Source organism: Tachysurus fulvidraco, chromosome 12 (genome assembly GCF_022655615.1).
Source record: "Tachysurus fulvidraco isolate hzauxx_2018 chromosome 12, HZAU_PFXX_2.0, whole genome shotgun sequence".
Taxonomy (NCBI): Eukaryota; Metazoa; Chordata; class Actinopteri; order Siluriformes; family Bagridae; genus Tachysurus; species Tachysurus fulvidraco.
This window is the reverse complement of record NC_062529.1, coordinates 3752472-3767471: the sequence shown is the minus strand read 5'-3', so window position 1 is coordinate 3767471 and position 15000 is coordinate 3752472. Positions and strand designations below refer to the sequence as shown.

The window sequence follows — 15000 nt, the reverse complement described above, 5'->3', positions numbered from 1 at the left end:
GTGTGTGTGTGTGTGTGTGTGTGTGTGTGTGTGTGTGTGTGTGTGTGTGTGTGTGTGTGTGTGTGTGTGTGTGTGTGTGTGTGTGGATGATCCTACTCCCGTTGCTCTATTTGCTTTTGTTCTTGTATTCTTGTCTCCTAACTGCCTGACTCACCAATATTTTTCTTGACCAAAGCAAAAAGGTCAAGGTTAGCCTGGAAATTGCCTCAAAGCAATCAGTGCTCTCTCTCTAAGTGTGTGTGTCTTTGTGTGTGAATGTTTGACTGTGTGTGTGTGTGTTTGTGTGTGTGATTGTCTGTGCTTTAAGAGAGCCAGAGACAAAGGGGTCAGGTATGTTTGGGTGTGTGTGTGTGTGTGGGTGTGTGTGTGTGTGGGTGTGTGTGTGTGCTATTAGATTAATGCCCCAATCGTTGAATCTTACTTCGACCGAATATCGACCAATCAAACAATTAAACAGATTTATCAAATATTAATTAGATCTAGTTTTTATTCCGTATGCTGTTTAGTTCATCTAGAATAATAGAATTTAGAGGACACATTATATCACGGCGAAGGTTTGGTGCTTTAACAGCTGACAGAAGGGTCAGTGAGCATAGATACATAGTAGGTACCTTAATAAGGCATCACTGAAGGTTCCTTTAGTGTTATTGATGGAATTTTCTGGCATTTTCACAACTATTGCCATCATTAGTTACTATTTATATATCAGTTTCATGCAGTTAATTCTCCAAACCGCCATCTATTCCTACTAAATTCCCTCTCAACATTTGACAACCGTTGACAAAAGCAACACACACACACAGATGTGTCTATAAAGGGCTTCCATTTACACTGTCTGACCAACACACAGCATGTGAAGTCTGTGTGTATGTATGTATGTATGTGTGTGTGTGTGTGTGTGTGTGTGTGTGTGTGTGTGTGTTAGAGATGCATGACCTTTATCCAAACACCTGTGTATGTGATGCTATGATTTTTATTTGTGTGTCTGATTGTGTGGTCCGAATGTCCCCATGATGATGGGAATACAGTATGTGACGTTATTACGGCACCCACGAGGAACATTTACTACCTTTTAGTTACCGAGTAAAGATCAGAGTTGCAGCATTATTAATAATTAAAGGCAGTATTTAGCTCCAGCCATTCAAGTCAGTTTAATGGAGAGTACTTACAAACATAGAGATTTACTTGTGTGTGTTTTTGTGTATTGAACAGGTAGAGATTGAAAAGCTGGATTATCACCTCTACCTGCCGCTGTTCTTCGACGGGCTGTGTGAGACGTCTCACCCGTATGAGTTCTTCGCCCGGCAGGGTATACATGACATGCTGGAGCACGGCGGCACCAAAATCCTGCCAGTCATCCCTCAGCTCATCATCCCTCTAAAGAGTAAGCCAAACATCAACAGTGGCATTTTTTTATTCCGTAAGAAAAACCGTCATGCCAGTGAAAACACATGACACTTAAAGAACCAAGCTACCATTTAAATGTAATCTCAATAATCAAAAGAATTAAAAAAAAAAAAAGCATATCTATTCGGATTACATACAAATTAAAACTTCCCAGATAAAACAGACTATAAAAAAGTAACAGACTAAAGACTGAGATTTATGTCAAATATTGTAACCTTGAGTGTTGATTCAAGGGCAAGGAATTTACAGTGGTCAAGGCATCTTACAGTGGGGGGGAAGGGGTGACCTTAACAAATTTTTTGAACAATATGTCTAGCTGGGGATCAAGTCTAGAAATGGAAGATTACACCAAGAAGGCTTAGAAACCAGAGGAAAAAATACTCCGAATTGCCAGCAGTGAATAGGCAAGACTATGTATGCAGTGAGAAAAGAGAAAAGCAGGGGTATAAAGCAGTAAGCAAAAAGTTTGTAAGAAATTATAAGCAACATGCAAGAGTTCAGATGACCCAGAAGGGCACTTATATTCTGGTGACAGGTAACCAATAGTACCCCCAAAGCCCTGATCCATCACCAGCAAGGTACACCCCTGTGCCTCGGGGTAGAGCAATTGGGTGGTTCTTGGTCATTATTGATGTATGTGTGAGGGGCTGATGATAGTTTCGGAGGTTTCAGACACTGTAGTCTGGTTGCCTGTGTGCTATCTGGTGTGCAAGATTGCTTTACAATTCTACAACACATAATGAAAGCACGTAACATAAAAGTGGAATGTAAAGGGTATTTAGTATTTAGTAGGTAGTTCATAATAGTGAAGTGAACTGACAGTGAACTTTAAATACAACCATAAGAGTAATTTGCAAGATGCAGGACTTCAGAGGAGCCCACAATCAGAATCAATGTCCTCAGACAGGTCTTATGCCTCTTTTCCACCAAAAAGAACCGGGTTCTGGTTCAGAGCTAGCACTTGTGAACCTTCTAGGAACCGGTTTGCCTTTCCATCGGTTAGAGAGCCATCACAGAGTCTGATGTCACTGTATACGTGTCACGTCTCCCAGCAAGTTTGTCGCTGCTGGGAGACGTGACAGTTGCTTTACTGTTAATGCTCATGGCTTTGCGAACCTACATTGGCATCCAAATGCGGCGAATCCAACGTGTACGTGCAGCTCTGTGTAATCTGTATAAACAGAGGTTGTAATCGAGAAAGTACATAACGTTATTTTATTATTAACACAGAAAAAAGTTACCCTTAGCATGTAGCTAACTACTTTCACGTGTGCTGATAATTGATCATAGTGCGGTAAAGTAAAAGTGTATTAAACATTAGTATACTTAAGGTACATTATCAAATGCGCTAACAGTAGCCCCGCCCACAGCCCTTGACGCAAGCGGTTCTTAAGTCTAGACCAGCAACATTTTGGTGCTACTTAAGAACCACTTTCCCCGGTTCAGAGCCGGTGCTTTGTCTGTCGAAAAAGAAAGAACTGGTTCTAAAATGGACTCTGGCTACGAACCAGCACTCAAACTGCCTCGGTGGAAAAGGGGCATTAAAGTCTTAGAAGTCTGAATACTTGTGTAATGTGTAACTGTTTAAATTGGGCCAAATATTGCCACTCAGTATGCCAGAGTGTCCAGAAGTTACTGATGTATGTACAGTACCCGCTGCTGTTCTCATACAGTAGATGCAGCACTTGATGAGAAATGTGTACCATTGGTTTGTGTCATATCATAAGTAATTTTCTAGTGGGTGTTCATAGGTTCAGAGGTCTGTGGTTGTATGATGGCATCATGAAGTCTAAAAAAAAAGGCATCTACCTTTGTGTTCATGGATCTGTGTGTATAGGTGAAGGTGAAATTAAATTGGGTGAAAAATAATTCTCAGTGTGCTAGTTGTGGGTTGAGGTGTTTGACAGCCATAATATACTTGGTTGCAGTAATCAGTGGGGACTAAAAAACCCTCAAGCCAGTGCTGCCATTCTTCAAAACTCAACCTGATGCCTCCTTTACCTTCATCATAATTCTTCTCATTGGTCAGCAGCTTATGAGAGATGAATACCCAAGGGTGTAATCGAGAAGGTGAGCCAGAATTCTTAGCAAGCACATCACCAGTTCCAATTTCCTACAAATCTATATCCACCATGAATAGTCCTGCGAAAGGTCTACAAGAGCAGCTCTGCTGTATGGGTTCGAGACTGTAGCAGTAAGGAAAAGACACGAGGCAGAGATGGAGGTAGCAGAGATGAGGATGTTGAGGTTCTCTTTAGGAGTGACGAGGATGGACAGGATTAGGAAGGAGCACATCATAGGGACAGCTCAGGTTGGCTGTTTTGGGGACAAGGTCAGAGAAGCTAGATTGAGATGGTTTGGACATGTACAGAGGAGGGAGATGGTTATATTGGTAGAAGGATGTTGGAGATGGAGCTGCCAGGTAAGAGGTCAAGAGGAAGTTCATAGAGGAGATTATATGGATGTGTTAAATTAGGACATGAAGGTAATTGGTGTGTTAGTAGAAGATGCTGAGGATAGAGTTAGGTACAAACAGATGATTTGCTGTGGCGACCCCTAACGGGAAAAGACGAATTAGAAGTAGAAGAAATAGTCCTTCTGGGTTTGGATGACAATACAGGAGCACTGACGAAACATTTTTCAGTTATTCTGAGGCAGTTTCAGACCAAAGAGATAGGTAAGGGTATTGCCTTACAGTTAAAACCACGAATGAATTGGCAATAGACATACAGTAAGAGGTCCTAAATAATCTGTAGTTTCTCAATTGTTTTCAATATCCTTGGTCTTGGCCAATATTCATGTTCTACTAAGTTCTAGTGGGCACTGGTGGCTCTGGGTTACTGCCATTGTTGTGTCCTTAAAAAAGGCTCTTAACCTTCTCTGTTCCAAAGCACAGTATCATGACTTAACCAGCCTTCTGTTTTCAACAAGCTGGGATATGACCAGCATGTTTCTTAAGATCTCATTTACTTGCCTGAAACTGAAGGTACGTTGACTTACTCATATGGCATAGTTAGATATTTACAATGGTCTGGTGGTTCCAAAAGCCATCCTCCTCCCTTTGTCCTGTTCTAATCATAGCCTATGCACCTTGTAAACAGAGCTTGGTAAATATTTAGCTGTTCAATGGCAGCTGTAATCAGTGGTATTGAGAGCATTGAATGAAATGATGAATACATGGAGAGAAGGCTGTAACTCTGTTTTTCTAAGTCCTTTTCCATTGCTACATGTCTGTGGCCTGAAAAAAGACAAAATCTCATAGTAGACCCCTTTAATCCCATGCTTTGTGTGTTGGTGATTGGGTTGGTTTCTGTTTACTAAATACTTCTGCTAAGTCGTGTAATGGAATTAATCCTTTGGGTTTTGGGTTTCCAAGTATCGCACAGTGTAAGAGGAACTGCCTGGCTCCCTTTAATATCTGTCTCCTTGTTGACAGCAAGGAAAATAATAGGATCATATCCTTGACAGTTCCTCTTAACGACAAAGAATCTTTCAAATCTGGTCTTATGGCTGACAGTTTTTCCTGAACTAAAGGGTTGATAATGAAATTTTTAGACCCAGATAGGAGGCGATACTGGGATAGTGGTAGTTAGAACGAGTTTCCATAAGTCATGATAAACATACAGAGAAAAACAGGGGTTTGTACTTGGTGCAAGGTCAAGATCTTAATGTTTTAGGTTGGAAGAATACCCTCACTTTCTCCATCTATAATGAGATCACATAGCCCATGAGTGGTAATTTCCAGACTACCCAGGCTGGGAGTCCATCCATCCACCCATTTTCTTTACCGCTTATCATACACAGGGTCGTAGTGTCAACCCAATGCAGGGCACATTCACACACTCACAAACTACACACTACAGACTCCTTGTGGGGTGCCAATAATTGTGATCATTGTAAATGTAATTATTGAATGCTCAAGTTTCTTCAATTAAATGCTAGATCTCTGCTAAATTACCACAGACATTTGATTTCATATTCTTTTTTCAATCTTTACCAAGAACTCTAGAGCTGAATATACCTACATTGGCAGACACTTTAAATGCAGTGGCCTCAAAATCCAACACCACACACACACACACACACACACACACACACACACACACACACACACACACACACACACACACACACACACTTCTGCCTGAACTTTTCACTCCCATTTAGTTATACCATTTTTTAACAGCAATAGATCTGCAGATTGTTTTTTTCTTCTTCTTCTTCTTCTTCTTCTTCTTCTTCTTCTTCTTCTTCTTCTTCTTCTTCTTCTTCTTCTTCAAACAAACACACATACACAGCTCTAATAATGCAATTATAAGTGGACTCTTCCTCATTGGTTCTTGATTAAGGGAGAACTTTCTGACCCGAGAGTGCAGTAAAGCCCACAGCCGAAAGTACAGACCCGTGCTAATACAGACAGAGAGACAGAAAGAGACATAGACTGAAAAGTTTAGGCTGGAACTACAGTACTTCAACTTGCAAAATGCTATTTTTTTTTCAGACATTTAGATAATTGGTGAGCGATTCATGTAGACAGAACGCCAGCTTTCAGGTCAATGGTGACAGGTAGCCTCTATTGGAGCTGAATAAGAGTCGTTCTGCCTGTGAGACATTAATCTGTAGCAATACATTTTTATAGTATATAAAAGAAATTAAAAACATAGCGGTAAAGAGACCGCGTGTTAGCGTGCTACCTGAATACAGTGCAGCTCTATGAAGCTTTTTCAGAGATTATACAGAAGACGCTCAGCTCGGTCAGTTAGCAAACTACGAGATGACGGAGCAAAGGTGTTGGTGTTTTTACTACGTCTCTTGAATGTCTAAGCAGAGTTTACAGACGAGGACGTGTGAGAGAGAGATCAACAGACTAAAACACTAAAATGCTGCTGCATCAATCCCATAATGTAGAGATGAAGCAAGTCCTAAATCCCACTGGTATCTAACATAAAAGAAAAGTTAGTTATCCCATATAAAGGGAGGGACATATATTCTTTATAGATATAAAAATATCATGTGACCTGCTATCTATTAACAGCAACTATTTAGCTATCTAGGTCTATTTCTGTCATTACAGCTAGCTAATAAAATTAAAGTTAAATTAAAATTAAATCATTAAAGCTAGCATAATTTTAGGTAAATAGCTAGTCACTATTTTGAAGCACAGAGTAAAAAAGTACAGTTTTATTGCTACTGTAGACAAGTACTGTTTTCAAGGTGTCTGTACTTCATTTTACTTTTGCATTTATGTAGGAAATAAAACAATAGTTTCCGTTTACTATTTTTGGAAAACCTATGATTTGCTCTGTAATCCGAATTTACCCCAGTGTGATTTGAGTTAATCCTTCTCATAGTTTTACCAGAGTATTACTTTAGATTCTGCCTCTGCAGTTATATATTTAGCTACTGCCTTTTCTTTAAACATCACCCAAGCATGAGCTAAATTGTATTTCTTATAGACTGAAGCAAACAAAGGCAACACGGCTTTTGGATTTTGTGTACAAGAAAAGATTAAAACATCGACACAAATGCAAATATCAACTGTCGAATACTTTTCATACAAGATGGTTTATCTACATTATTAACGAGAAATTACTAACGGATAAACGAGTATCGCCTTAATCCATAAAATGTTAACACTAATCCTAGTCCAAATGTAAAATATCTTATCAGAAGAAAGCATACAAGGTCATGTTCTACATTACAGGGTCTGTGTGAGTGAATTCTGAGATTACATAAAAAAAAATTATTACATTTTTTTAACTATGTTTTTTTTTTATAATGAAAATGCTACAATGCGATGCAACCCACATGAGGTTTCAGTTCATTTCACATCTGTTGTTCTCTCATTCCCAACGTTAGTCACACTTACACATGGAAATTACATACACACACAAACAGACAAGAGCTAACAAGGCTTCAAGCACTCAGCCAAACGTGCACAAGCATTCAGAGATGAGGGGTGATGCGTGTTTAACAGAAATTCCCTCCAAGCTGTATATATACTAATCAGGCATAACATTAAAACCACCTGCCTGATATCATGTAGGTTCCCCATGTGTCGTTAAAACGGCTCCAGCTCAATCTGATCACGATCTGAGAAATTTGGAGCCCAAGTCAGTACCAAGAACTCTTCATCATGTTCCTCAAACGATTCCTGAACATTTTTTGCTCTTTTGGAGTCAGCAAAATCTGCTGCCTGTCAGAGTCGCTCAGATCCTTACACTTGCTCGTTCTTCCTGCTTCCAACACGAGTGCTCACTTGCTGCTTGATATACAGCATCCTGCCCTAATCAATGATATTCGTGTCACCTGTTAGTAGTTTTAATGTTATGGCCGATCTTGTTTCGATGCTGGCATTGGAGACTCCTTCCACAAATACTAAATCTTTTACCACAGGAAGCAGATATATGATTTTAAGCTGTATTACTGTGTAAGTAAATACAATAGAAATAATATTAGAGATATTAGAATATTCCAAAGTTATTTGGAGAATTGCCAGTGCTGCTGTTATAGAAAATGAACCAAAACCTTCTGACCAATCAGAACCGAGCAATAGAGGCAGTGGTATAAATGTAAATAGTAAAACTTAAATGTTTACCTGTGCTAGTAGCTGGTACCCTGCTGTCAGCAGTATATCGTATATCCGAGCGATTTATTGTTACGGTTGTGTTGTTGCAAGTACCCTGATGTCATCCTTATTCAACAGCAACAACAACAAAAAAATAACATTCAGCGCTCGCCGCTTTGTTCACGTAGTGAAATAGAGGTGGAGCTACCAGACGTCAAAATGTTTGACGTCATTTGCCATCAATTGCCATTGTCAATTGTCATGTTCCATTTGAGACATCCTTAGTGTTCCATTTGAGGCAATACTACCTTTTTAAAATCCATACACCAGACGGTAGAACACATACAGTGTGCATAATGTGTAGCGTGTTATTTGAGACGCAGAATTTTGTTCTGTGCCGATCATTACACGTAGGAACGATGGCACAAGGTGTTCATTTCTATATGCGCAAACCCTTTAAAAACAAGCTCACTGTAAAAGCACAGTCTGTAATCCTCTGTAAACTCTCTGCTCACAGACATGTATTTCTGGAGATTGACTAATATTGCGGATATATTTCTATCAGGAATTTGACTCAACGCAGTTACTAAAACCTTCCAAATGTCACCCAGCTCTGGCATTTAGAGAAGGCGTTGGTGCCCAAGGTCGCTTGCTTTTAGAGTTCAATATGCGGCACGCTGACACATGAATTAATGATTACTTTATTCCAAGAGATTTGCAGGCGGATGCACGCGCTGATAGATCGTTCTCTCCTCACCTCTCTCCTCTCCTCACCTCTCCTCTCTTCTCCTCTCCTCTTCCTCCTCCCTCCTTTTCCCATCCCTCCGCTCCATCCTTCCACATGAGAAAGATGAATTATTGAACAATCCACCAGGCTAAATGTCACACCTGGGGAAAATGGTGTGCCGTGGTTTGGTAATTAGAATTTCAATGTTTGTGTTTGAATGAAGAGTATATGAGTGAGTCATATTGAATGAACCATCTGAACAGAGCTGGTGGCAGCTAGCAAATCGGCACTGACAGGAAACGAGACCGAATGTGCTGGAATGAGGCTTAGAAATCATATTCATTTCTTCAATTTTGTTTTCCATTCATTTCAAGGATTATAAACCAAAAGTAAAGTGTGGTTATGGGATGATTATTGTAAGATTCTCTTTCCAGGTATGTTCAGGGAATAATAAACCTTCCAGACAGCTTCACCGTATTAATGATGAGACGATTTTTTCCTTTGTTAAATAACAACATGCTGTTTTTAACCCATTCACTTTCAGACTGATAATTACTTTCAAATTAGCTGATACAACAAGGTGCTAATAGTTAAAGACATATAAACATATAAAACATAAAAAGAGTTGCAGGACGACCTGAAAGCAGCGTGAACACCAACGCACATCTCTGCTGCTATTAACGGAGCAAGGGAACAAGGTGTAACTAATTAACTGCCAAGCCGATCGCCTTACCGAATCTTGGAGGAGTGAAAAGTTTGAAATTTCTAGAGATACTCTAGAAATTAGACTCAAAACTGAACCACATTTCAGCTAAAAAAAAAAATCTCAAAGCCGTAATCACCAGCAACATCTCTGGAGCAAAGTAGTAAGGTTGGTTAATACTTCAATTTCATTTTCCAGCATGGAACAAATCCAGGGAATTTCGCAGAGCCAGTTTCCAAGCCCGACTGAGCAAACCACGAAGACGAGCTACAGTCAAGGACGTGATCAAGAAACTGAAGGTTACTCCAACAGAACTCCAGAGGTCCTGTGTGGAGATGAGAGAGTCTGTCAGAAGGTCAAGCATCTCTGCAGCACCTCACTAATCACATCTTTATGGTAGAGCAGTCAGATGGAAGTCATGTGACAAGTCGCCTGTCCACTAAAACACTCAGGGGACCCTCGGTCCACGAGAAACAAGACCTCAGGTCTGAAGATTCCAAGAAAACAGAGACTAAGGCAATCACCAAGTGCCTTCAGGACAAGTCTGCGAATGTCCTTGAGCGAACTTGAACCTGACTGAACATCTCTAGAGAGACCTGAAAATAGAGATACAGCGATGCTCCTCATCCAACCGGACAAAGCTCGTGAGGTTTTGTAGAGACGAATGAAGTACTGTAGATCCCTAAAAGCTGAAAGCACGAGACAACGCACAAGTGCTGTGTGAAGGGACTGGATATTGCTGTGATATTTTAGGATGTTTTTTTTTTCAATTACATTTATAAAATGAAGTATGAAAATAGTAACTGGAAGTGAAAGGGGAAAAAAAAAGATTAAATTAGCAATAAACCAGCGTTATGCTACTAAATTACGTTTGTGCCTGCACAAAAATAGAACTTTACACAGCCTAGTCTTTAAATGTAGTTAGAGTCTACACCAGAAGCTGCAAGCTATTTTTAAATATTCCAGTTAGTTTTTTCATATTTTTCAACACAAATGATAAAATAAGAGAAATTCCCAACACTAGTGGTACAAAATATTTGACTAATTGTCTTTTGCTATTCTGACGTATTATTTTGGCAGGTTTATACTCTACTTAATAGGTGTTGAAATGTAACTTGAACTTATAAGATACAGCTATTTTGTTTTAGATTTTTTTTTAGAATGTTGAGGTTCATTTCTAACATGCCTATATTTATTAAAGTTAGCATGTTTGTTTATTTATTTATTTATTTATTTGTTTGTTTGTTTGTTTGTTTATTGCTAACAAAAAACAGTCTAGGCAGCCAGTCAGATTCTTGCTAATGATATAAGTTGGTCATTTACATAATATTTTACCTCAGATTAACTTATATCATTATCTAGAATCTGACTGGCTGCCTAACCTGTTTGCTAGCAATTCTATCCGCTTCAAAAGATTACAAGCGCTAAGGAAAGATTATATTGAGAATCTGAGAAGCAACGAGAAACGTAGCTGAATCAGATGACGTGAAACGAGATCCTACGACTGAAGCAACCTTTACGTTCAAATTGCTGGAAATTGCAGCCTTTTGAGATTCTATCCACAAGAGATTTCAGGCCACAATGTACTCCTGGAGAAAATCCGATTGAATATCATAACAGTGCCGCGGTTTCTCAAATCACTGCATGCCTTTTTTTCAGGCCAAGGACGATAAATCTGTAAAAGCAGGAAAAGCGCAAAACTTCAGAGGAAGTAAACCTTTCACCTGAATCATCTCCAGTCCAATGCACAAATCTGGATGTTCTACTCAGGGGATGGAATCTTCAAACACAGCGCTTGGACGCAGATGTTGATAAACTAGCCTCGGAGAAACCGGCGTCTCGACACGTTGAAGCATTTAACAGATCTCTTTGACGTTATTTATGTCAGGATCAGAGCCTAGCAGCAAAATCATAAAACCGGCTAATGTGTTCTCTTCAGGCCATCCATCTGATCTGGACATTAGTCTTACTAATGAGGTAATGCGTTTCAGGCTCTTCAATACGTGTCATAACGGATTGTTTTTTCCCCCCAGTGTGTTATATCATGATATTTCAGTTGTGCTTTATATTTATATTTTTATTATAGTAATAATCACACATTTACCGTTCCTCATAGATACATTACCTGCTTTTTTTTATTATGATTTGTTTTTCCACAGAATATCTTTTTAAACACAAATCAGACTTCATCGTATTTGGCCAGCGTAGCAAATTCGTTTGCTTTTTTCTTTTCTTTTCTTTTTTCCCTCCGTTCATTTCCAGCGACCATTCAAGTGGCTCAGTTTGCTATACTTTCTTGGAAAATGAATGGAGTGTGAATGCGAACCTGACGTAGCATGGCGCAAAGTGCACCCAGCGTGAGGAAATTGCACTTACTGTACATAACTTATGTTAAGATTGACGAACAGAGAGCTAGAAAATACTGTCCTGTTGTGTTTCTCGCAGCCCCGAATAACTGCACAACTCGGACTGTACTTCCGGTTGTAACATGAACCAAGGGTCGATGTTAATAATGCGAGTGCACATGCTCGAAGAGTAATTATGAACAGGTTTTACAAATAAATGACAATTTTGAGAGAGAGAGAGAGAGAGAGAGAGAGAGAGAGAGAGAGAGATTTCACAGATTTAACATAATCGATACGTTTAACATCAAAATGTGCTAAAACTGTGTTAGTGTGTAGAATTTTGTGTGTTAATTATACCACACTGCTGACGAGTGCGCAGTCCAGATATGCCGTCAGCATGAACACAATAGTGTCGACAATTTTATTTTTTAATGGTTTGTCAATGGAACTGTTTGAAGGAGCCTCCAGTGTCAAAAAAAAAGAAAGATGGATTTAAAGACAGAGATAAAAGCAAGGATGTTGAGGGAAAGTTCGCTTAAAGCACCATTTATATAAGAGATAACAGGAAGCGACTTGTCTTGTAGCCGTTCCACAATAACGTACAATTCGGTTTATACAACAATTACATATTAACCATAAAGGGATTAAATTAAAACAACACAATACATGTTTATGCATGAGTAAATGAGCACAGTATCAAGTCACAAGCTGAAGGTTGTCATTTTTATGAATGCAAGAAAATGAATTGAAAAAAAAAGTTTCTTTGTTCAGTAATAAATTAGAATTGTTAGCAAACCCCTTTTAAATCATTTCAGGAAAATCGTCCTTTGTGCCGGATTGTTTTCTTCCTTACATGGTTAAGTAATAAAAGATAACTGCAAGCAACAAGTTTTTATAGAACTGGATTTTAAGAAGTTAGTGTTGCCTTTAGTGCCTTTCAAATTCTCCCAAACCCTCAGCGCTGTTTCGCCTCAGGCCATAGATATGTACTGAGGTTTTTTGTAGGACAGCCTATTAAAAAAATATATATATTAATAATAATAATAAAAAAAAAAAAGCACCTGCCCTCTCTCATGTGTTGGATTGCTGTGTGGCTTTGTAGCCCAGATTTCCCAGAGTCTTTTCCTTTTTATTTTTTTTCCCTCCACTGTGCAGATGATTTACAGGTGAGGGAAAGAAGCTCGGCACCTGTTATTGGATGTGAAAATCATAACGAGGACATTATACTCCTGAGTGCACTTTCAAAGTTCTATACCAACTTATAAGATGCCCCTTAAACTCAGAGCGCTTTAGGGGAAAAAATGTATTTTATGCCTTCGGTTTTTGTCCTGTTAGTGTTGCCCCGCTTTGGAACCGTGTTGTTTCCGAGCAGAAAAGCTGAAAACATTCGATTTTGATATTATATCTTTACAAGAGTCACGAAATATCGGCGTCTAATTCTGAAACCTTGTGATTCAGTTTATAAGTAGTGTTTATTGTTTATTCAATGGCTTTCTCTACAGTGAAACTAATTCCTGCCACGTCGGCTTCCCGTAACGCTGCGCGGCGTGTAATAAGAAAAAGGTCAAAACCAGGAAGTGCAATGAGAAACTGGGAACAAGGAGGATGAAAGAAATGTAAAGCTCGGGCTTACTTTGAATGCAGCACTCGTTCGTGTTTTTTTTTTTTTTTTAATTCTAATTTGTATAAAATACCTTGAAAAATACGTAGAACATGATGAAAAGAAATAGTTTAAGCCTCTCTCTCTCTCTCTCTCTCTCTCTCTCTCTCTCTCTGTGTGTGTGTGTGTGTGTGTGTGTGTGTGTGTGTATGGGCCCCATGCCAGTCATTTTTTTTTTTTTTTAAAAGACACTCCCCAATGATTCTTCACTCCACCTCAGCTCAGTCTGCTCAGAAAGAAAAATCATGGCTGAAATCCACAAGTAGCCAGCGAAAAAAAAAAAAGGTCTTAAAGGTCTAACAGTCTAACAGCAAGAGGTTGAGGACAGAAGATAGGACAGGGCCGGAGATGGGACTAGAACCGAATCAGAACATTTAAATGAAATGAAAGCTCACATTCCAAAATCTAGTGGAATATATTGTATAGACAAGAAGCTAGTTTTTTGAACCCCATGCATATGAAGCAGCTGCTATACAAGTCCGTGTGTACGTCGTTGCTATAGAAACAATACCGTATTCGAAACAGTGTATTGGTACAAACCTGTAATTTACGCTTATAGAAGGAATTCCTGTCGGAGCTGCTGTTATGGAAAATAAATAAGAGTTCAATTATGCTGCAGTGCGAGGAAATTAATCAGCTCTTTCCGACCAATCAGAATAGAGGACATGGCAGCGCTGAGGCATAATGTTTTTTTTTACTAGAGGTGTACAGTAGTAAATCACAGCGTCTGTCTGTTGTCTTCTCATTCATCCAGTCTGTCACTGTGTTCTACTGAATCAAACGGGAGATGATGAATAGGAGAGAGGTTCAGATAAAATACAGAAGTGCTCTCTCTCTGTTTTTCTCTCTCTCTCTCTCACTCTCTCTGTTTCTCTTCTCTCTCTGTTTCTCTCTCTCTGTCTCTCTCTGTCTTTTGGTGTCTCTGTCCCTCTCTCTCTCTCTCTCTCTCTCTCTCTCTCTCTCTCTCTCTCTCCCTCTCTCCCTCTCTCTCATGCATTTTCTGCCTTCCACAATCCTTTGATTGCACACAGCCATTAATGCACCACCTGGAATTCATTTAGAAAAAGTTTTTGTGTGTGTGTGCACACGTTTGTGTGTGTGTGTGTGTGTGCTTGTGTGTGTGTGTGTGTCCGTCTAGGCTTACTTTGCTTTAATAGAGAGAGGATTACTCTTATCAGGCTAGGCTAAGTGGAGGGCCTGCAAATGCTAATGCATGCTCAGACTGATTTGCGTGCGGAAGGGTTATCACTCCTCCAGGGAACGGCAAGCACACACACACACACACACACACACACACACACACACACACACACACACACACACACACACACACACACACACAAACACACGCAAACACAAACACAAACACACGCAAACACAAACACACAAACAAGATGTTGCTTAACCTTTCAGTAAATGCTAGTCCGAGAAATGAAACATTGCTTCATTTTTGTTGCTTTCAGCAAATTCCGAAGCTGTTTCTGAATATTTTTTGTTGTGTGGTTATTTCAGTGTGACTTTATTGCCCTCTGATATAATAATGCTCTTTGGGTCTTAACCCCTTCGACTCCCAGGAGCCTCCAATGGCCA

The 15000-nt window shown here is 39.5% G+C and overlaps 1 protein-coding gene across 2 annotated transcripts in view; it reads left to right on the top strand.

Moving 5' to 3' along the window:
- pacrg (PARK2 co-regulated) overlaps positions 1-15000 on the top strand; it is a 108845-nt gene that overhangs the window by 45460 nt on the left and 48385 nt on the right. For both annotated transcript variants that reach the window (XM_027159739.2, XM_027159740.2), the window contains exon 3: positions 1213-1384. In XM_027159739.2, the coding sequence (XP_027015540.1) occupies positions 1213-1384 (172 nt within the window). The remainder of the gene's footprint in view (positions 1-1212; positions 1385-15000) is intronic.